Below are 25,235 nucleotides of genomic sequence, written 5' to 3'. Positions count from 1 at the left end.
TTGAACTTTGTGAGGAGTCGACTTCAGATAAGCTCTTTTCACATTCAATATGGTCAGAGAAGAGTTGTTAGGTCACTAGTAAGCGCCACTAAAGCCATGCTTGGGATTCAAGTTATACCAAAAGCAGCACTCTCTCTCCTCTAATCTCTCTCTCTCACTCTCTCTCTCTCTCTCAGTGGATCAGTTTGAAGCACGAGCAGCAATGGCGGTGGCCCCTGGACCAGGACAGCGCCAGTAGCCCACCGGTGCTCCCTAACATAATGGTAGGCACAGACGGGAGAGGGACAGGTAGTCAAGATTTTAACACAGCCTGGGATAAAAAGAGAGAGACAATAGGTTCAAATTGGATTCTCCCAGCTGGACGCTCCTCTCCAGCTGTAAGAGTGGGTCGGCCCCTGTACTGGCGGGGTGACGTATTGACACCACAACGATAATAGATAGGGGTGACGTCTATGTCCTTGCTAGATGTGCTGTCAAGAGCTGCGGTGACAAGGCAAAGGCAATCTAAAAAGAATTGTTGAAAGGCAAGGTGGACTGACAAATGAGGGGGAGGGCCTGGAGTAAAAAAAAAGTATGGGATGCAATCGACAATCACTGGCGGAAAACAACCAGTGGTCAAATGGAGAGAGAGGTATAAGGGCTGCTTTGATTTCACGCCTTCTGTCACGTGACAATGAAAAATATCCCATGCAATATACAGGGCTATTCAGCTATGTCCAAACATACTCCATATATATAAGCATTACTTAAAGTTAATAGAATTTCAATCATATATTGTAAATTTACACATATATTAATGACATATAGTGTGACATATAAACTGTAATGTTATTTCCAACTAATTATCCAACAGCCAAAAAAAGTATGTCTGTATACTCTAAGAATCCAATGGAATACTGTTAAATGTCTTATGTTGGATCTTGGTTATAAACTATGATCTACCTGGGTAACATGATTTCTTATCTAAGGCATATCTATCTAAGATTATAGGAAACAGAAAGGTTAATAGTGTCGTGTTGACTAGCGCTCAGAGAAAAGGTTGAATTTTTTGTATTATTCATCTGCCACTGTCGTCTTCCTTTCACAGCTTTAAAGCATGCGAAACTCTCACTCTCTCTCACACGCACGCACACACACACCCGCGCGCGCGTGTACACACACACACACACACACACACACACACACACACACACACACACACACACACACACACACACACACACACACACACACACACACACACACACACACACACACACACACACACACACACACACACACACACACAGGGACATGCTGGCCATTGGGAAAAGCGGGACAATTCCCGAACAGCCGGTCCGGTCCAGGCCGGCCATTAGGAAAAAATTCAAATAAAATGTCGGCCTTCGTTCCATTTTGGGGGCTTGGCGGCCAACAAAGTAAATCGTCACTGTCGGACAGAAACCTTGTATCTCCAAGTTTCAAATTTGTAAATTTTTTTCGCAAAGCAAAGCCCTGCTTCATCATGCAAGGCCGTTGCACAAAAGTAGTGAAAACAGCCGATCTACAAGCACACAACGCGAGGCATTGTGTGCTTGTAGATCGTCTGTTTTCACTAGTTTAAATCATTTTCTAAATGATAAATACAAAACAAACGGTTTTGGACATACAAGGTTTCCACCCGACAACGACGAAATATAACTCATGTAATTGGCCCACTGGCTTGTAACTCGTCATGATCTGAAATGGCAAATCTTTGAGTAGCAGCAGTGCTATAGAGAGATGAGAGATCTCTCTATAGTGCGCAATGAGGGCCTCTCCAACTCTTTTTCCCAGGCTGAATCAGGGGCCCAGCACGTCCCTGCACACACACACACACACACACACACACACACACACACACACACACACACACACACACACACACACACACACACACACACACACACACACACACACACACACACACACACACACACACACACACACACACCTAATTTATTCTCCATTGTACGATGTGCGTCGCGCAGCACAAAAAGCTGAACTACAAGCTTGTAGATTGGCTATTTCCGTCGAGCAATGCAGTTTTACAACGAAGTACAAATCGGCGTTATTAATTCTCTCTCCTTTGAACGTGCATGCAGCAACACACATGCACACTCTTTGAAACCGAGTTTAGCAACAATCAGTTGGTCCAGTCTATTTTAAGTCGGAGAGAATGATGCAGTGGAGCACAAGGCTTTTTTTTTTTCTTCTTCTTTTTTTTTTGCCATTAGGCTGTAGACAAATGATTTAGCAGCTCACCATATTTGAACAATTCCCTCTGGAATCCGTTAATAGAAATCTTCCCTGCTATAGATCAGTGGGCTAAGCTAACAATCCTTTGGTTCTGAATTGTTGTAGCTTTGATTTGATGGTCACAGGCTGATGGGAGGCTTCTTTGAATCCTTCTTACAATGAGCCATACAGAAAAGAAAAACGAATTTCTTTTCGGGAATGATTATGGAATATTCATTTGTGGCTTTTAATTCCAGCCAGCCCTATAGAAACAAGTGCCCTATATAGCATTCAAAATGGCCGACAATTAGGTCCAGGGGGAGAAAACAACAACAATTGTCCAACCCAGTTTCATACCACGGTGTTTCGCTCTTGAGCTGCACTGATTGAAATAAAGACACACAGTCATTCCCTGCAGTCACTTCTCCAGCGGTGGTTTGCCGTAACTCTACAAAAAAAAAGTCAGTCACTTATACACATTCACACACATCCGTACCCCGTTGATCGTTGCCATAGCTGCGCTGGTCAAAACAAAAACAAAAAAAGATTAAAAAACAAAAGGAAAACAAAATAAAGACCTCTCGTTTTCGCAAGTGTGAGGTAGACAAGGATGGGGGGGCTTCAGGTATCCTTGGTTGAGTGGTGGGGGGTTCCAGAGGGGGGAGGGGGGTGTGAGGAGTACACCTCTATGGGGGTGGGGCGGGGGGCGTTTCAGGATTTCCTCCATCGCTGGGTGTGGGGGCCGCGGTGCGTCGGTGGCTCCTCTGGGGAAGAGGAGGAGCCTTCCAGAGGAGAGGAGCCCGAGCGCTCCTCCTCGTCGGGGGGGTAGAGGTAGGGCCCGGTCCCAGGGCTGGAGGCCGAGGTAGAGGCATGCGGGTCCTGAGAGCCTGCGGTAGGCGCCAGCGCCTTCTGTGGACACTGAGCCACCATGTGCGTGACGCTCTGGCAGTAGTGGCATTTCTTTGGCTGGGGGGGCAGGCCACACTCCTTGGCATGGTGGTCCAGACCTCCACAGTTATAACAGCTGCAGAGGGGGAAAACAAGGGAAAGCAGTGGTGGAAAAAAAGTACTCAAATGTTTTACTTGAGTAAAAGTATCAATACTGCAATGTAGAAATACTCTGTTATGGTGCCCTCACACCAAAATACCTAGAGTGGAATCCGCCAATGCATTTCAATGAGAATGGAGCGTCCATTCTCATTGAAATGCATTGGTGGATTCCACCCTAGGTATTTTGGTGTGAGCTAGGGCACCCTTACAAGTAAAAGTCCAGAATTCAAAATGTACTTGAGTAAAAGTACGAAAGTATTGGCATCAAAATGTACTTAAAATGTTTGAAAATAGCAGATCTACAAGCTCACAAAGCGTCGCCATCGCAACGCGTTGTGAGCTTGTAGATCGGCTATTTTCAAATAGCCACGGTATAGAATGGGGCTAAAGTGGATTAATGTACGTTTTATAATATAATCATTTTTATCTGCAGAGTAACTAGAAACTATACGTTTTCAAATAATTGTAGTGGAGTAAAAGTACAATATTGGGATCCGAGATGTAGTGGATAGAACTAGAAGTAAAAGTACTGAAAACTGGAATTACTAAGAAGTCCAAATACCTCAAAACTGTACTTAAGTACAGCACCCAAGGCCACTCAAGTACTTAGTTACTTTACACCTCTGAAGGAAAGAAGGAATGAGTTGATGGGATGCACTCAGTGTGTGACACTGCATGTGGTGTGACCCACCACTAGGTGGGAGTATAGCCAATGAGGTACGGTAGATCCGCCTAAAATTTAGAAACTAAATGACAAGATTTGTATTATAGATATATATTTTTTTATAGTGACTATTTTCACCATCATAAGCAAGGTGACCTCAAAGCAGCCAAAAGGCACGCACATCTAAAGCCACAGTTGGCTGGGTGCTAGACTAAAGCAGTGCATACAAGTAGAACAATAAAAGTCTGCACACCGATTTATGCTCCCAAACATTAAGTTTACTTGTGGTAACGTTTCGAGCCTAACGGCTCTTCATCAGACACTTATTTTCACCATCATACCATCGCTCCATTTGTTGTTGAATGTGCTAAAGCTGGCTCACATCTAGCAAGCGACAAAGGCGGTTCATTACTATGGAATAATGGTTGAGCCTTGCGGTACTACTTGTCATTGTAAGACAGGACCATTCCAAGGCCAGAGTTCCAAACCAGAAACATTGAACAATTGTAAGGGGATCCGACTCCACAATAGTTGGTTACATAACAGTGTGAACAGTAGGGGTCAGAGTAGCATAACAGCCAACAGGAGCCCCAGGGAGCCGCCGTGCTTACGCTGAGCACACAACATCACAGGGGAGTACCTGCCACCAGGGGCGTCACAAGGGGTAGGAAAGTGGGACTGAGTTACTAGGGCCCAAGGTGGTGGAGGGGCCTTAATTATTTTATACTTTAGCTATTGAAAAATAGCAGATATACAAGCTCACAGCGCGGCACCGAGTGCCGCGCTGCGAGCTTGTAGATCTGCTATTTTTGAAAAGTCGTGAAAATGTGTGCAAATCTTTGAATATATGTATTTTTTAAGCAACATTTGTGACTCAAATTTTGCTTCTGGGGGTCCCTGGAACTCAATATTTTGAGATGGGGTTCCGTGGCCAAATACATACCATTTTGGCGGTCCTTCACTTGAAAAGGTTTGAGCTCCACTGACATAGAAACATAGGGTTTTCAAAAAACCTCAGAAGGATTTGAAATATTCAAAGGTTTTCATGATTTTTCAAAAATAGCAGATCTACAAGCTCGCAGCGCGGCACTCGGTGCCGCGCTGTGAGCTTGTATATCTGCTATTTTTCAATAGTTAAAGCACAGGGGCCCGCAGTGAATCCTTGTACCCAGGGCCCAGAATTTGGTGTGACACCCCTGCCTGCCACCTCCAAATACTTTACTGCCACGCTACTGCCGCGCTAGAATGCGAGACACTTGACCTTAAAAAGTGGACCAATTATCCCCAATAAGCTGAATAATTCAACTGTGTAAAACTATCAGGGAGCCTTCTCTGGATACTGTTTCCTATATTTCTCACATTAAGTACTGGATGATTGAGGGTTTGCTTCAGCAAAATGAGCCGTGAGCCATTAAACAGGGCGGCAGCGAGGATTTATTTGAAGCATTGTGAAAAGAAAAGTAGTGTTTATGTTCTGATGGCATTCCAACAAATGTTGCTTTACACCTTATTCTTGAGTCTCCCCGAGTGACAGCATTTTACGTCTACAGCAGGGGTCTTCAAAGTTTTCAGTCCAAGGACCCCTTAGTTGAGGGAGAGATGAAGCAGGGGCCCCCACAACTTTTCATAGATTCCATAGTTTCACTGTTTGACAGCACAATCGTCAGTGTATTTTGGATTCATGTCAATTTGTGCTTTCAGATATTTAACCACGTGAACAACAGTCAATACTTAATAAACATGATCTTTCACTCTGTACTTAGTCTGCTCTTTTACCCCTCTATACCAAAGCTATTTGCGGAAAATAGCCGATCTACAAGCTCACAACGCCTCGCAGTGCAAGGCGTTTTGAGCTTGTAGATCTGCTATTTTTGGCTAAAGTTCTCAGAATATGGAAGCTATGGTTCAAAAAGGAGAAAAATGTTTCTCTCTCAAAAAGATTTGGAGGACCCCCTGTAGTAACTCTGAGGACCCCCCCTAGGGGTCCCAGACCCCTTGTTGAAGACCGCTGGTCTACAGACAGCAGGAGATGGATGAGAAACACCTCATCAGGCGCTTTCAAGGAGTTCCATGCAGCTGCCTCTGGCAGACCTTTAGCAAAGTGCCCTTCAGGATTTTCCTGGGGCGTTTATTTGCCGGTTTCCCCATCATATTTCGTTTCATTTGCACTACTGTAGTGTTGTTGCTATAACACCGGAATTTCCCTCTGGGGATCCATACGGGTTTATTATATTATCCCATAATATCAATGCATTTGCTGCATGTTTACTGTGCTACGTTGGGCTGACATATAGCAAGCGACGAGAGCGGTTCATTCTTATGGAATAATGGCACAGCCTTGCAGCACTTGTCATTGTAAGACAGGGGCATTTTCAAGGCCACAGAACAAAGCACGAGCAAGCACAATACCTCCAGGAAGTATAGCAGACAAGAGACATCAGCAAAGGGCTACCGCTACATAAAAATTGACATGCCATTATGGGGTTTTGCTGAGCAAGGCCATTGCCTTTTTACAGTATCATCTCAATTGCTTCCTCGTCTACAAAAGCATACAGTTTCCATACAAAGAATCACATTCAACCAACACATTTAATATACACTTTAGTATTGCAGTTAAAGGTTAATTGGATTTGAATTACTGGCATTAATTACTTTAATATATGTTCTTCACCTTGTGATTACTAATGTCAGTTTATGAATAGCTAAGGTGTTGCCAGGGATGTACTTAAGTACAGCCAGAAGCAAACATGCAGCTTTATAGCCAACATGAACAAGCTAGAAACTCTCACTGTGTGTGGAAAGATGATTATTTACCCACTTTAAAACTAAATGTATTTACATTTTGTTTTAGCTTTTCTTTTGACTGGACAGCAGTGAGACCGGAAAAGGCTATAGAGATTGTAACACACATGCAGGTCATGAAGTGTTATCGATGTATCCATAATTATGTCTGTGAGTCTGTGAAATCCATTAATAAGTCAAAGATTTAATTGAAGTTAATGATTAATTTAATATTGAGTATCTGCCAATGCAAGTCCTGATCAGATATTGACATATTCCATAATACAACTGCACAGTAGAAAAGTAGTCAACGGTAAGTAAAAATTAATTAAAACCAATCCAATTTTAGTATGATATGCTTGATGCCTCGCGAAACATCGAAGACATTACAAGTGGCAGTTGGACTGATTTTCATGTTCTATCACCAAATCACCCGAGAAATGTTCTTTCTGCAGGCTGCATGTCTGTATTTAAAAATATTGAAATACATCGTTGTATTCGTTTTGGTATAAGATTTTCCAATACAATGGTAGACATCACGTCCTTATATTCGTCAGCAATCTAAACCGAAGTATTCGATTAAACTTTGGTCAGATGCCATTGCTATGGCTGGAGAAGATAGGACAATGATGTGCTGCTTGAATTTCAATTGAATCTACATAATTAAAATATCTTATTTATTAGATACTTTTGTCCCAATTTATTTAAGGAAAAACTTTGAATCTATGTGATTAAAATATCTTATTTATTAGACACATTTGTCCAAATGTATTTAAGGAAAACCTTTAGGACATAATATTGCTTATATTCTATTGTACTTTTGAAAACAGTAAACTCTCTGTAAACGATTACAACAAATAAAGCAATGATAAATCAATGAGGTAACTAATGACTCACGATAATCGTTCTAAAATGTATCTAATGACGCAGATAACACTGTAAGAATGTAAGGGCAAATTCTTACAGTGAGCAGGACACAGGAATGTCACATTGCAGCAAGATGGCCTTTTCTAAGGCCACTAATGCAGCATCGCCGACAGCCTCATTAGTGTTGCTGCCCAGTGCTAGATAGCGCCGTTGTCGGGTGGAAACCTTGTATGTCCAAAACCGTTCGTTTTGTATTTATCATTTTAAAAATGATTTAAACTAGTGAAAACAGCCGGGGCAAGGTGTTGTGTGCTTTTAGATAGGCTGTTTTCAATACTTTTGTGCAAGGGCCTTGTTTGATGACGCAGGGCTTTACTTTGCGTAAAAACATACACATTTGGACTTGGAGATACGAAGTTTCTCCTGACAGTGCCAGATAGGTTGTCCTATACAGTACATCATAGCAGTGGCTCCTAAACGGAGTGCAGAGACACACTGGTATGCTGTGAGACCAAGGTCTGCCTTGGGATTTTGTGACAACCACACATTATTATTGCAACATATACAAGACAACTGAACAAAAAGTAATTCCTTTTATTTTATCCATTTACTATAAACTATATCTTTGTGTGCACTCATTTCCCAATATGCTAATTCTATGCAATCACTGTTTTGGGCATGACATTATAGATATATATATGATATATATGATATTATAACTTTAATAAAAACATCTCATTATTGTTATTGTAAGACTGGTGAGCATTTCATTAAAGGAACATTCAACTACATTAAATGATAAATTCATGTCGAAAACGTTTGACTATAAAAAACAATAGGTTTTGGGTAACGCCTATATCAGGAATGGAAATGTTCTAAACCCCAGATGAAGGATATCATAGCCAAATGGCTTTGGTAATGAAGTCCCTCCAAGAATTAAAGGACGACTTTGTTTTTTTTACAACAAGGGTTCATATTTTAGATTCTAATTAGAGAAAAGAAGGTGAGTGTTAAAAAGTTTTCATTTACTCCTTTTTATCATTTTAGCTATTTTAATGATTGGGGGCATGCGTGCAAGTGGCTAAATATGTATTTTTAGACACAATAAGCCCATGCCCAAGATGCACCACAATCATTCATGGGGCTAGTAGAATTACTGTAAAGAAATCGCCGGATTATTCTGTCTAAAAAGACATATTTAGCTACTTGCACACATGCCCCCACCCACTGAACATCAAGGTAATTAAAATCGCAAAAACTATAGAAAGAAGTAAATGAAAACATTTGAACACTCATCTATTATTTTCTCTAATTACAATCTAAACTATGAACCCTTGTTGTAAAAAAAAACACAAAGTTGTCTTTTAAAGACCACAAACAGAATGCATTTTTCAATGCATTTTTGGGGGCAACTGTGAGGTGGGCAACAGATTTGGTTTCCTTTTTTGACTGATGATCAATTGAAATGGAAACCTTCTGCTCCACAATAGTTGGTTACATAACAGCGTGACCAGTAGGGGTCAGAGTAGCATAACAGCCAACAGGAGCCCCAGGGAGCCGCTTATACACTGAAGAGAGGGGTGACACTGAAGAGAGAGGTGACATCACGGGGGAGTACCTACCTGCCACCTCCAAATGCATTTACTACCTTACTACTGCCTCAGTAGAACGCGGAGACACTTGACCTTAAGAAGTGGATCAATTATCCCAAATAAACTGAATAATTCAACTGTGTAAAACAATCAGGTAGCCTTCTCTGGATACTGTTTCCCTGTTTGTAAGGAAAGGCTGCTTTCTCGCTAAGTACTGGATTGGCTGACGGTTGCTTCAAATGAGCTGTGAGCCACGAAACAGTGGCGAAGTGTATTTATTTGAAGGAAAAAAAAACGTATTACTAAAATGAATGAACTTTGACATTCTGATTGCATTCCAATGACAAACACAACTTTCTCCCGAGTCTCCCTGGTTCTATTTGCTATACACCAGTGGTCCCTATAATAACCTTTTCTGGATCGGTGCCTACTTGACAATCTCCCACCCATCTGACCACACGATGGTCAGATGATGATACAGAGCATGACTATTTTAATAATCAATCGTTCGATTGTGTTGCGGCTTGGATCAGTGGAAATAACATAGTATATTTTAAGTTCCTATTTATCGGTTATCACAAAGAAAACTCATTTTGTCCAGGTTCCAAAGAAAAAGTCCCATGACTTTTTTGTGTGTTTAGTTTTTATATGAATGTTGTATGACGTTGTTGTCTGTTGGAAACCTTGTATGTCCAAAACCGTATTTTAAAAATTTAAATATATTTATAATAGTGAAAATAGCCGAGCTACAAGCACACAACGCCTCGCACCAAGTTGTGCGCTTGTAGATCATTATTCAAATCGTATTTATATGGGGGCCCACTTGCAATAGCCTCACGGCCAACCATTGGGGCCCAGCCCCACAGGTTGGCAATCGCTGCTCCACACCGAACGCAACGAAAGCATTTTCCATCTTCAGACAGCGGGAGCCTGGGCGAAGGAACACCTCCTGTGCTTCAACCATCAGGCGCTTTCAAGAAGCTCCATACGGCTCCCTCTGGCAGATTTGAGCAAAGCGCCCTTCAGGATTTTCCCGAGGACAAAGCAATTGATTGAGCCACCGCTGCATGGTGCATTGAAATGCATATAAGTCCAATCCAAACTGGTGCTAATGCTGTCCTGTAAAAGCTGGTAAATTGACTTAAAATAGTGCAGAGATGGCATGCAAAGTGCCCTATTCAATTGCGTATTATGCGGCAGAATAACCATGGCAACAGGCATGTACTTGGGCAGATTGAATAGATTGAATCTATAATCTCTACCCACTCAGAAATAGCACACTGCAGTAAGACGTCCATGTAACTAATGTCTCATATATATACCTTCCACTGGCAGAGAGCACCGTTCTGATATATATACGGTTTAAAAGAAACCTGTCTCACTGGTAACACGCAAATACATTTGTCTTGCATTCAGCGTGGATGCATAAAACACAAGCAGCATATCAGGTTTTTCAATCTTAATATTTGATTGTCATTAACGGGCATAATATCTGCTATGGCTGCTGCACATAAACGTCAACAAAAACACTGACATGCAACATAGTAGCTCCCAATGAGGCAATCTATCTTATCAGGCCATGAATTCCTAATCTGTGATTTGTCAACCTCCCTCCCCTAAGCACTCTGTTCCCTAAACAATTAGTACAATATGTACTATTATGTTTAGGTGTTAGTTATGGTTCTAAACCTTTGTTCTTACTGTTCTAATCTACACACAGCCAACCAGTTGAAGAAATCGCAGATTGAGGCTTCAACCTTTGTTTTTATGAAATAAATCGTTTATAGACAACAGAAAATGGAAAATGCTTCTGAACACATTCTATAGCTCACTGGTTCCCAAACACAGGGTTGGGACCCATTTGTGGGTCGCGGACTAATTTTTATGGGTCCCTTAAAATAACTAATAACCGAAAAATGCCAACTCCAAAATGTTCCAGCTCATGTGGAATCAGGAGGTTTTTACAGAAGCACTTCTTACTACTTACTTTCCATTGGTTCAATATATTTTTAACCAACACACAGATGTAAAGGGTGTTCAATAGCACTGATTTATGGGAAAAAACCTCTAAAACCTGAAAAATGTAGTTGGCTGGTTTCTGCCGGACAGCAGATTAATCCACTGGTTAATCCACTGGTTCTCAAACAGTGGGTCGGGGACCAGATAGATTTTTATGGTTCCCTTGATTTTTAGTTTCCTACAATTTGTTTTTAATTATTACTATTTCAAAACATTTTCCCAAAACATCCCCCAAAAAGCATGAAAAAAATCATCCCACTAATAAATCAATGAAAAATCTAAGAAATTCCATAAATTAGAAAACAAATGTTTTAAGCCGATCCACAAGCTTGTAGATCGGCTATTTTCACTACTAGTTTGGGTCCCCGGGCAAACGTCTCATATTTTCTCTTTTGGGTGTCGACCTGCAAAGTTTGGGAACCAACCGCTGGGCTGATCCATACAATGTACTCACCGGTCTCCCTTTGGTTTGCGTTTCTGGAGCGGGACCTTTCCTTTGGGTCTCCTCTCACTGCCCGCGCAGGGGCCCCCGCCGGGCCCCGTCACCCGCAGAGACTCCAGGCCCTTGGAGGACTTCTTGTAGGTGAAGTCCACCTGCTCGCCTTCTTTCAAGCTGCGGAAGCCCTCCATCACCAGCTTACTCTGTGGAGAGAACAGACCAGCAGGGCATGACATTAAGGCTAGGGCTGTGTCACCATTATGGCATTTTACATCAGGGGTCTTCAACGTTTTCAGGCCGAAGAGCGGCGAGGACCCCTTAGTTGAGAGAGAGATGAAGCAGGGACCCCCCACAACCTTTTCATAGGTTTCATATCGTTTCATCGTTCATATAGTTTCAGCACAATCATCAGTGTATTTTGGATTTATGTCAATTTGTGTTTTCAGATATTTATTTAAACACTTGAACCGTCAATACTTGATAAACTTGACCTTTCACTCAGTACTTTTTCCCCTCTACAAACCAAAGCTCTTTGCCGAAAATCTGCGAGGCGTTGTGAGCTTGTAGATGTGGATGCTAGGGTTCAAGTGGTTAATATAAAAAAGGAGAAAAAAAAAGTTTCTATCACACAAAGATTTGAAGGACCCCCTGTAGTAACTCTGAGGACCCCCTAAGGGTCCCGGACCCACTGTTGAAACCCCTGTTTTACATGACAATTAGTTGTAGGCTTTGAAGTTGCACATGGCAGATATGACACATAACCTAAAGAAATTACTGGACATATTTGACAACTTTATACTTAAAAAAGAACATTGATAGTGGAAATAGTCGATCTACAAGCTCACAACGCACTGTGAGCTTGTAGATCGGCTATTTCCACTATTTTTTGAAAAATGTTTGTAAATATATGAACATTTTTTCAACATGGACGCAATTATGACGATTATGACAAAATAATTTGCGATTATGTCAAATAATTGCGATTAGAAGATGATGTACTAATTGTGACACGCCTAATTAAGGCTTGTCCTGTTGTCCGGGACAACTAATACATCTTTATGGACAAGTTCATAAAAGATGTACAAAGTGCCTCTTGGTTTCACCTTTTCTGTGATGCTCCTATCAGCTTTGTGCTGCATGCAGACTATATGGACTGCCCAAACTATGGAGGAGTGGAGGGGGCCAAGGGGAGTCTTATTCATTTGTCAAATAAAAAAAGAAATGACTGTGAAATGTACTTGTCCAAAGGACAAGTGCTTCAAAAAGTTAATGTCAAACCCTTCCATCCCCTTTTAATTTTTTTTTTTTTTTTTAATTCTACATTATTACCAATTTAGGTCGATATATTTAATTTTCAAAAGTTTCAAAGTCTTTTAAAACAGAGGTTCTCTCCGCCACCCCATAATTAATATGTATGTAATGTGGACCAGTGGACCATCATCTGAAAATCTCATGTGCCAGGCAGGAACTCCCATACACGATTTGTATTGTTTAAATGTTTAAAAAATATCACAAATGTGTCATATTCTTTTCAAGACCGAAGAAGTTCACAAGTTGTAGATGAGCTCTTTTCATATACCCGATGTAGCGTATACGGTTACTGTATGGTTAAACTAATTTAGATGCTATACTATCTACTTTTGCTGGGGGGCCCCTGGAACCCCCCTCAAGGACCCCGGACCCCACTTTCAGAACCACTGCTTTAAAAGAACGTGAAGCTTTAAATATGGTCTAAATATCTCAGATTAGGGATAATGCCAACATGAATATACATGAATATTCATATCCTAATCCAAGCCTTTCAAAATGATCCTGAAGACCTCCAAATGACCTTGGATAATGTGGACCCTAAGCATGAAAAGCCTGCTGGCTGCTATTATAACATTAACATAATCTGACAACTAGCATTTCTTTAGCAAAGCAAAGAACACGGTGCTTAGGGACAGTGGTCGAAAAAGTACGTAATTTTATATCAATATTGCAATATATAAATACTCCGTTTGGGAGCACACACAGGGACTGCCCATAAGTCCGAAGGTTCATTAGTCCGAAGGTTCATTAGTCCGAATTTAGTTAGGGGTTGAGGTTAAAGGGCAAGTTCACCTCTGGGACAACCAGATTTTATTTTATTGTTGTTTGGGACAAGATCAACACGATCCTGAGTTATTATTTGTGTTCAATCTGTGTTGAGATATTTTAGTATTTCAGCATGAATGATGATGCAGCATGATGACTCATATGATGCAAAATGCATCATCATTCATGCTGAAATACTAAAATTATATGTATTTGACCGCAGACCTCCATCTCAATATGTGTTGCAGGGACCCTGAGAAAGAAATATTTGAGTTACAAATGTTAGCTTTAAAAAATATAAATTCCAAAATGTGCAAAAGTTTTCACCATTTGCCAAAAATAGCAGATCTACAAGCTCGCAGCGCGGCACTCGGTGCACAGTTTGAGAATCACTGCGGTAGAATAATATTCTACCGGGTTAGGGTTAGGGTCTATATGTTCTAATGTGACAGCACATACAGCACAGTGTGCACCATGACAACACCTGAACTACGCACAAACAGTTAGGAAAGTTAACTTTGGTCCATTATATCTCCCCTTTAATATTACCAATGGACCCTTTGTCAATTCCCGCCCGTGGTTGTGCCCCTCTTCAACCCATTGTTTGCTGTTTCTTGGTTGGACAACAATCCTTGTCTCTCCATCCACTAAGATTGAAATAACGTGTTTTTCAGTTGTTTCGTATTGATATTCAGTGAATTCAATTCTTATTTTAAACTTGGTGTCAGTAAAAATGAACATCTCAGGTGCAGTATAGGAACTGGGCTTATCATGTTTCTTTTCTCCAAAAGTGATGTTTTAGCAAATTCAACATAAACAACCATATAAGGCCGAACCAGGGTGGAAACAGGGCAGAACAAGGCAGAAAGAGCCTTCTGGTTGGTCAGTCAGGGACCAATCAGAAGGCTGACAAAGGGTCAATTGGTATTGTGTTTTATATCATTTTTATCGTCGATTAGTCAACTTTACAACGAGGTACAGCTTGTAAGCATTGGGCATTCGTTGAATGAGCAGCACAGCTAAACATGTGGGTAGCACCCCCAAAACATGTGCCAAAATACAATAAAGAACAGTATTGCAGGCCATTTTGACAATTATTTGGGGGGGGCGCTACCCACACCCTATGCATAAAAGCTGTATCTCGTTGTAAAGGTGACTATGATATACTAAAGGTACAAATGATATCAAACGCAATACAAATCCTGGCCCGAATCGCATGAAAGAGGTCTCACAGCACATGGTTGGTTCTACAGACTCCAACTTTCGCACGCAGATAGCTTCCCCTGCCGTTACTATACTTGCATGATGTACAACTGTACAAAACAACATTTTTCAGTAGAACCGCCGACCCAACCAATATGCCCCTAAAAGGGGACAAGGACTGAGAGATACAGAGATCTCCATATATGGGCACATCTCGTTTTACATCACACTGACATCACACTGACAAGGCCTGAGAGATACAGAGATCTCCATATATGGGCACATATCCGTTTTACATCACACTGACATCACACTGACAAGGACAAAGAGATACAGAGATTTCATATATGGAGATCTTTCGCACACGGATAGCTCAGATCTTTGCCTACGTTCTTAGCTATTTCCCCTGTCGTTACTTTACTTGCATGATGTACAGTTGTACAAAAGAACAATCTTTTTCAGTAGAACCGTATTTCTCCGTATTTTAACTTTGTTCGTAAATTAATGCCGCGCTTTGTCATTCTATGTCACACACAAGTATCTCAATGTGTCACAGTGCAATGAATTTTGAGCTTGCAGATCTGCAATTTTTTGCCATTTTTGAATTGGAATTCTGAATCATTTTTTTGCTATTTTTGAATTGGCATCCTGAAAAGAAACATTTTTGAGTGGTGCAAACTGCTCCTACATTTAGCTTTGTGTGTATTAGTACGGATCTCTATGTATGGAGAGCCAAATGTAGAGTTGATGGTCTGCTCCATATATGGAGATCCATGACATCAGGGATCTCCATAGATGGGCAGGTCAGCCATAAACATTGAGGTCAGCTATAGACATTGAGGCGTCTGTAGAGCCAACCGTGTGCTGAAAGTCCTATGATGTCTATGACGTCTGACATCATACATACAATCCCTTTTATGCCCATATATCGAGATCCCTGTCTGACTCTGAAGAACCAACTGTGTGCGTGTCAGTATGTGTCTCTCAGTCCTTGTCTCCTTTTATGGGCATAAAAGGATTTAGTGTGGTTGCCCTAACAGGGCATCATCTGGGGTTTGATCTTTGATGAGGTGATGTCACGTTATGTCACAATGTCAACAAAATTGAGGTGTTACAGAAAGATGGACAGACAAGATGTGCCGGTTCTCATAGTTAACTGCAACCTTCGGTCGCAAAAATAAAAAAACAACGTACAGGCTATTATAGCTACAAAGTTCAAACAACATCTATATATTATTAGGATTATATACAAAAGTCACACAGACTCACACACGCTGTTTCAATCATGACAGAGCCCATTTAAAACATGCCACGGCGTTGACAGAGAATTCATAGCACCGGTGTGTATCGTGATACGTGAGTGCGCCTCCGGTAGCCATGGTGGGCATTTTCGAACGCACTTTGGTGACTAGAAAACGGTCTGTGTATAGAATCAGGTTTGACAACCTGATTAAAAAGACAATAACATGTTAATACTAGTCATTAAGCTACTCCTATAGATTGAAGCAATTAAGGGGGTCATGTTTGCATGTTTGGAATTGTAACAGCTGAAATCAATATTCTGATATTAACCTGCATTAAAGGACAACTTTGTTTTTTTCAACAAGGCTTCATATTTTAGATTGTAATTAGAGAAAAGAAAAGATCAATCTTCATTGAAAATGTCTTCATTTACTGCTTTGCTTGTTTTAGCGATTTTAATGATTGTGATTTCAGTGGTGAGGGTGACTAAATATTTATTTTTAGACACATTAAAGGGATATTCCACTTACAAAAAACTTTTGGTCATTTTTTTTCAAAAAGTTTTTTGAAAGTGAAATATCCCTTTAACAGTGAGGAGTTTACTGTCACAGATTCCATCCTTTCATTATTTTCTGCATGTGCACTGACTGAGCAAGTGCCAACTCTGCTAAAACGCTCTCACACACACACACACACACACACACACACACACACACACACACACACACACACACACACACACACACACACACACACACACACTCCCCTAGCGTTAGCGTTCCTCCAAGATAGCACAAAAACAAAACACGACGCAGGCGTCATTTCACACGCAGAGGCCTGACGTTGACTAGGTTTGCACCAACTGCCATGACGGTCACAGAGCGCAGAGACGCTTATCTCAGAATGTGCATCCCTGCTTCACTCCTACCTTATCTACTTATCACAGAGGCACCATTTCCTATTTCTTTCTTCAGCAGGGGGGGTAGGGGGAGAGAGAGAGAGAGAGAGAGAGAGAGAGAGAGAGAGAGAGAGAGAGAGAGAGAAAAGTGTGTCACACCCATGCAATCATTTCCCTGGACACAGAAGAACCATCAGTCTTATCTGCCTGATTGGAACTATTGATTTAGTTACTACATAACCACCGGACAATGATTTATGTGTTGATGATGGTACACAACGAACCACTGATAGGCACTGTATCCATGACCTTCATGGATTGCACCGAGTAAACACACCCACACGCAGCGGTGTGCGGTACATGTATGTACAGTACTCCCTCAGGTACTGTACTTTAAGTACAATTTTTTAGGTTATTTTTTCCTTTTGCTTTCTTCTGTAGGCTATTTACGAGTGGTGTAAAATAACTAAGTACATTTACTTACACTTTACACTTATTTACACTTTTGAGCTACTTGAGAATTTCCAATTTCCAATACTTTTACTCCACTACATCTCGGACCCAAATATTGTACTTTTTCTTCACTAAATTTTTTTGAAAACTTTAGTTACTAGTTACTTTGCAGATATAGATTATAATATTATAAAACATGCATGGACCACTTTAGCCCTATTTTATACCTTGGCTATTTGAAAATAGCCGATCTACAAGCTCACAATCGCGACGCGTTGTGAGCTTGTAGATCTGCTATTTTCAAACATTTTTTACTTTTACTTTTGGTACTTTAAGTATATTTTGGTGCCAATACTTTCATACTTTTACTCAAGTACATTTTGAATTATGGACATTTACTTGTAATGGAGTACATCCACAGTGCAGTATTGATAGTTTTACTTAAGTACAAAATGTGTGTACTTTTTCCAACTCTGGCTATTAACAATTTTCAGTGCTTTTACTTGGATCCCACTACATCTGAGGAAAATGCTTTACTCCACCACTAGTATCTGAAAACTGTAGTTACTAGTTACTTTGTAGCTTTTGATTATCACATAACACACTAACCACCTTCAGCCGTAGGCTATACACATATTTCGGGCCATTTGAAAATAGCAGTTCTACAAGCTCACGATGTAGATCTGCTATTTTCAATTAATTTTATTTATACATTTTGAACTTGTGAAATGGGACATCCTGCACAATGACCACTTTTACTTTTGGCACTTTAAGTATATTTTTGTGCCGATACTTTTGTATTTACTTACTCGAGTTCATTTTGAACAAGGGACTTCTATACTTGTAACAGAGTATAATCATCTACATCAGTGTTTCTCAACCACTGTGCCTGGGGACCTTTGGTGTGCCCCTGAGAAGGGCCACGTGTGGCCCTTGAAACTGCTTGAAAGCCAGTATTGTATCTATCATTTTAAAAATGATTTAAACGAATCTACAAGCACACCGCGAGGCGTTGTGTGCTTGTAGATCTGCTGTTTTCACTACTGTTGTGCGACAACCTTGTATGATGAAGCAGGGCTTTACTTTGCGAAGAAACGTACACATTTGAAACTTGGAGATACAAGGTTTCTTCCCGACAGTGATGATATTTACACCTCCGTATTATGTTGGTGTGCCCATGGATTCTTGGGACATGAAAAGTGTGCCCATGCAGAAAAAAGGTTGGGAAACACTGATCTACATTGCAGTATTGATACTTTTACTTGAGTAAAACATGTGAATACTTCACTGCCCACACAAGCGTGCAGTCAGTGTAAGCCTTGTATACCTGCTATACGGTGTCTATAAATAACTGGCCAGGATGTGTACGAAACCATTTGGAGAAGATGGATGGAGGATACGAACGAACGACAATTATCTTAACCTATTTAAGATCCTAGTCTAGGAATATTATCAGAATTATGTCAAATCTGGGAATACATTCCTCACCAATACATTTCTTCACCAATCAGTATCGTCAATTGGGTTTGGCAGGGGTATGCAGCTGCCATACCCTGGGTCCAGGGGGGAAATTAAAAAATACTTTTAAATATAAATCCATGAAAGTCTCTTTGTCTATCTGTTCTGGTTATTGTGTTTAAATTACAGTAACACAACTACAAATACAACATTTTACAAAATGGTCACTTTAACAAGGTATTATAATTATATTCTCCACACTTTTATTATCCCCATCTTGACAAAATGGCAGGTTCTGCAAGTCAGCTGCACAGGTGCAATGCATTATTGTTAATTGTGGCACGTTTACTAACATGCCAAGTTTAGCTGCACTTGAACAACAGTTCCAGGCTGCCATATCCAGCCCAAGGAACCGTAGAAACGGGGGGGAAAATAAAATGTACTTCTTAAAATAAATGTATCATGCCTGTTGCTAAGGTATGGCAACATGACTGGTGTCTTGCACGCACGCAAAGGCGCGTGTGCAAGAGACCAGTCATGTTGCCATACCTTAGCTTTTTCTGAACTGACGCTACTGTCACTAATGTGTTTGTAAAGTTGTCCAGAAACACATCTCACAAAGACTGAAATTCAGTTCATCGTTCACATGCTACGTAAGCAGATTTATTTTATTATTATTATTTTCCTGTACAGTAAAGTTAATGCTAAGCCATCTTTCAGCAGCTGTCACAGATTCCTCTAGGGAAACTGAATTACGTTTTTTTTTAAATATCCCCTGACTAAAACTCCTTTTGGGGTTTTTACCTTTCAAGATGGGAACCCCTTTTGGGGTTCTTCTTGCTATGTACAGTATATAAGAACTTGTTGTATCACTTTTGAATAAATATTTGAAGTTTTTCAGAAAACTTAGGTCAGGATTTTAGAAGGCGTTTTTAGAATCAGCCTCAGTGCTAAATAGGTTAAAACCAAATTGGACAGAAGGAATATTTGTTCATAGTAACATTTCTCATTAACTTTGTTCAATGCCCCTTAAATGCATAAGCACTGGATATAAAGGCATAGTTAATAAATATGTGTTCAATCCAAAGTAACGAAAGAAATCAGAAAGGCATTTAAAGAAAGAGAAGAGATGACTGTTACTTGTTAATTGTAAACTAATAATAGAGTTTGCACTCATTACACTTGTGTGTGTGAAAGTCATTTCACACACTTCACACATTTGTGAAAGCCATTTCACACACTGAGCATGTGCAATTAACAATAGGAATATGGAACAGTGTGGGGAAAAAAGAACAACTGAATCAGTCGATTTGTTTTGTCTGCTTCTGGAAAACAATGTTGAAATGATGAAAGCTTCGTAGAATTATTTTATTAGGACGTGTTTTCAATTCCTAGCACTATTTCATGAAGCAAATTATTATTCCTTTGTTTACTGGCCCCCAAGTTGTGGAATAAACTCCCTGTCGCACTTAGAACAACGGACTCACTCGCTAGCTTTCGCCGTGGACTGAAGACTCACCTTTTCAGACTCCACCTAAACCCTTAGCACTACAGAAAAAGAATCAATGAATACATGAAGCTAGTTAGCATTTGTTTTTGTTTTTTAGGTTTTTTCAGAACTTTGATTATATTGTGTTTTTTCTAGATAGATATCCATTTGCATTTGTTATATTGTTGATGATGTACTGACATATTATCTTGTTTATTATTGTGATGTTATCTGCTTATTGTAAGTCGCTTTGGATTAAAAGCGTCTGCTAAATGCCTAAACTGTAAACTGTAAACTGTAACTTTTTATTTTTAAAATATTAGATTTTTCTGTGTCCAGTATGGTAATGATAATCCTGTTAAAAAGAATACATCTGCCAACATATCAAACATTCACCTGCCAAACTCTCCTTTTGCAACTTCCGAGTCCAGATAACAATCTGGCATTGTAGTGCATTTTCCATGCACTACAATTTAATATACCAAACTGTTGGCACAGTATCTCATATCTCATTGAATTATGTTATTAATTATGTTATTAATTACATACAGATTCATAGGGAAGACTATACAAATAATGTTGTATAGCCTATGTTATATGAATGTCACTGGATTTCCTCATTTCGACATTTGGAGTGTTTAACTTTGAATGTCGACACCAACATTCCAAGTTAGGGAGTTCACCGCTCAGGTACAAAGACTAAACTGCTTCACGTGACTGAAATTACCTATAATAAAACATTTAAAAAACGTAAAACATCCAAAAATGTATTAAAACTTCCAAATAGAGTAAGAGTGCCTCAAACAACATTACTCTGAAGATTTTCCATAATTCTGCAACTTTCAAACTCTATCCTTACAGAGGCAGAATACAACGAAAATAGCCCGATCCACAAGCTCACAAGGCAAATGGAGCTTGTAGGTCGTCTATTTTCAAGTATGAATGGGGCTTAATGCAGAAGCCATCTCATTCTGATTTGGCTCTGAGAGGGGGAAAAGATGAGGATGAGGGTGCAGTCAAAGGATTCTCCCCAGCAGCACAGAGGATGGATATTTGTAATGCTGCATTTCCAATGCCTGTGCAAAAAGAATCATTCTTATCTAATCTTATCTGATCTTATTCTTAACGATTATTAATCAGCCAAAAGCAGTGGTGGAAAAAGTACTCACATGTTTTAGTTGAGTAAAAGTATCAATACTGCAACGTAGAAGTACTCTGTTAGGGTGCCCTCACGCCAAAATACCTATGAGAGTGGAATCCGCGTTCCGCCAATGCATTTCAATGAGAGTGAAGCGGTTTCATGCCAGCAGAGGATTTCTGCAAAAAACGCTCCTTTATCATTGAAATGCATTGGCGGAACGCGGATAATGTATGTTTTGTAATAATAATCTAAATCTAAAAAGTAACTAGCAACAAAGTTTTCAAATAAATGTAGAGTAGGAGTAAAATGGAGTAGAAGTAAAAGTATTGAAAATTGGAAATACTCCAGTAAAGAACAAATACCTCAAAATTGTACTTGAGTAAATATACTTGGTTACTTTACACCACTGGCCAAAAGATAACATAGGGATGAGACATATGTCATGCAAAAACTCCTGCCTAAGGGTGCCCACACACCAAAATACCTATGAGAGTGGAATCCGCATTCCGCCAATGCGTTTCAATGAGAATGAAGCGGTTTCATGCCAGTATGCGGTTTCAGTATGCGGTTTCATGCCAATGCAGAACACAAGTGTTCTGCATTGGCAGAACGCGGATTCCACTCTCATCTGTATTATGGTGTGTGGGCACCCTAACCCCCTTTTCCTCTAAGAGAACAAAAAATCACCAGTGGTGTAAAGTAACTAAGTACATTTACACAATACAATTTTGAGGTATTACTTTACTTACCAATTCCCAATACTTTTACTTCTACTCCACTACATCTCGGATCCAAATATTGTAGTTTACTCCACTACATTTAATTGAAATCTTGAATTACTAGTTACTTTGCAGATATAAATTATAATATTATTATAAAACATACATAAACCAATGTAGCCCTATTTATACCTCGGCAATTTGACAATAGCCAATCTAAAAGCTCACAACGCATCGCGGCACGTTGTGAGTTTGTAGATCTGCTATTTTCAAACATTTTGTACTTTTACTTTTGCTACTTGAAGTACATTTTGAGGCCAACACTTTCATACTTTTACTCAAGCACATTTTGAATTCTGGACTTTTACTTGTAAGGGTGCCCTCACACCAAAATACCTAGAGTGGAATCCGCCAATGCATTTCAATGAGAATGGAGCGTTTTTTTGCCAGTAGAGGATTTCTGCAAAAAAACGCTCCATTCTCATTGAAATGCATTGGCGGATTCCACTCTAGGTATTTTGGTGCTATGAGAGTGGAATCCGCGTTCCGCCAATGCATTTCAATGAGAGTGAAGCGGTTTCATGCCAGCAGAGGATTTCTGCAAAAAACGCTCCCTTCTCATTGAAATGCATTGGCGGAACGCGGATTCCACTCTCATAGGTATTTTGGTGTGAGGGCACCCTTACAGAGTATTTCTATATTGAATATTTATACTTTTACTTAAGTAAATAATGTGAGTACGTTTTACACCACTGGAAAACACACATTCTAACCACATAAACCCTAGGCATAGGGGGTATTCTGGGGTGAATATTCGCCGGAAAAAGCAGATGCAGAAGCTCATGGGCTTGTACAGTACATCGATTTTTTTTTGTTGGCGAGATTTGGTGTAGAGGGGGGAAAAAGAAGCAGACCAGGTACAGAGCCTTGAGGGACACCCGGGCAGCTAAGTATATAAAGCGTTTAAGTGGTTAACCTTGAGCCATTCAGGCTCAACCGATCCTTTGCCAGGAAACCGCCCGGCGAATTGAAACGTTGACGCACTAATTAATACGCCGATTGATTTTATGTTGACATAATCACCGGACCATTTGAAACGACTCAAGGGCCATTTCCCAGAGCAAAAGTAAAGATGTAGATTGACACCGTCCGTCTGATTTCAAAATGGCAATGCGGTGCACATAATGATAGGTAGTCATTGATTGCTTTCTGCTGTGTGGTGGTTGAATCACTATTTCCTCTTCCTGTTCCTTTCAGCCCAACAGGCGGCTTCTCTCTCCAGGTCAAAGTTGAAATCCCCCAAATCCCCCACAATGCACCAGTGAGGAAATCACACAACTTCTTTTGTTCTACCAAAAAAGGGGAAAAAAGTGTGAACAATCGCACAAGGTCTCCCACAAAACTATGAGTTTTAGCTCTTCAACATCATTGCTCTTTCTCCTCCTTTTTTGTAAATAGCAAGAATAATAAATATTTTGCGTGACTTTTTAAAAGTCATGCAAAATATTTACTATGCTTGCTATTTAAAAAAATCAAAAATGAGGTATTGTACCTATGAAAAGACCTAACAAGAGCTTGTGGCTTAAAGGACAACTTTGTTTTTTTACAACAAGGGTTCATATTATAGATAGTCATTAGAGAAAAGAAATGATGAGTCTTAAAATGTTTTCATTTACTTCTTTCTGTCATTTTAGTGATTCGAAAGATTTTGATTTGCATGTATGCCCCCAGGTTGGGGCCGGGGGCATGCATGCAAGTGGCTAAATGTCTTTTTAGACACAATAAGCCCATTCCCAAGATGCACCGCAATCTTTCATGGGCAGGTGTGACTTATGGGGGCTGGTGTAAATAGTAATAAAGACATCGCCGGCTTATTGTGCCTAAAAAGACACATTTAGCCATTTGTACGCATGCCCCCACCCACTGAAATCAAAACACTAAAATCGCTAAAACAATAGAAAGCGGTTAGTGAAAACATTTTAACACTCATCTTTTTTTTTCTCTAATTACAATCTAAAATATGAACCCATGTTGTAAAAAAACAAAGTTGTCCTTAAATAACAACTACATTGAATCCATTGGAACACGGGTTCTTTTCTTCCATTTTCTGAGGAGTAACAGTTGTGGACATACAAGGTTTCCAGCCGCCAGCATTGCCTCCCCGTGTCTTCCTGAGTGAGTGAGTAGCTCTGCTACTGCTCCAACTGACTTCCATTCACTGCTGCTGGAACATGGGACTTACAGCAACGCGGCCTCTGTGCAATTACGTAATAAATTGAAGCATGTGGATTTACGTGAGCGAGAGTGTGCGCGCACGCATGTGTGTATACGTGTATGCTTGCGTGTGTGTGTGTGTGTGCCTGAAAACCTCGCGAATCAGACCCTGCGTAACGTGAGTCACCTCCTCTCAAGTAACCTGGCGGGTGTCCTGACCGGTTTCACTTTACGCACACAGAGGTCAGGAAAGGGCATGGCCAGTAAGAGAGAGAGAGAGAGAGAGAGAGAGAGAGAGAGAGAGAGAGAGAGAGAGAGAGAGAGAGAGAGAGAGAGACCGAGTGAGAGACACCGAGTGAGAGAGAGAGAGAGAGCAAGAGAGAGAAGGGGGGGGGGGACACAAAATGGAGGAGTGGTCTTCAGCAGGGCAGGGGCGTCAATTGGGTATGGCAGAGGTATGCAGCTGCCATACCCTGGGTCCAGGGGGCGAAAATAAAAGTTACTTTTAAATATAAATCCATGAATGTCTCTTTGTCTATCTGTGCTGGTTAGTATGTTGTTAAATTACAGTAAAATAACTACAAATGCAAAATTTAACAAAATGGTCACTTGACAAAATGGGATATTCCCAGGTCAGCCGCACACAGGTCAGGTGCAATTCATTATTGTTAATT

At 40.3% G+C, this 25,235-nt stretch overlaps 1 protein-coding gene across 1 annotated transcript in view; it reads right to left on the bottom strand.

Moving 5' to 3' along the window:
- Positions 1-2,967: 2,967 nt before the first annotated feature.
- The window catches only part of lin28b (lin-28 homolog B (C. elegans)), a gene marked incomplete at both ends in the record, with an annotated part of 62,012 nt that continues 39,744 nt past the window's right edge, over positions 2,968-25,235 (bottom strand). The window contains 2 exons of the mRNA XM_080744976.1: positions 2,968-3,280; positions 11,684-11,871. Of these exons, the coding sequence (XP_080601102.1) occupies positions 2,968-3,280; positions 11,684-11,871 (501 nt within the window). The remainder of the gene's footprint in view (positions 3,281-11,683; positions 11,872-25,235) is intronic.

Source organism: Nannobrachium achirus (genome assembly GCF_963921795.1).
Source record: "Nannobrachium achirus genome assembly, chromosome: 16".
Lineage (NCBI taxonomy): Eukaryota > Metazoa > Chordata > Actinopteri > Myctophiformes > Myctophidae > Nannobrachium > Nannobrachium achirus.
This window is presented reverse-complemented; position numbering and strand designations above follow the sequence as displayed.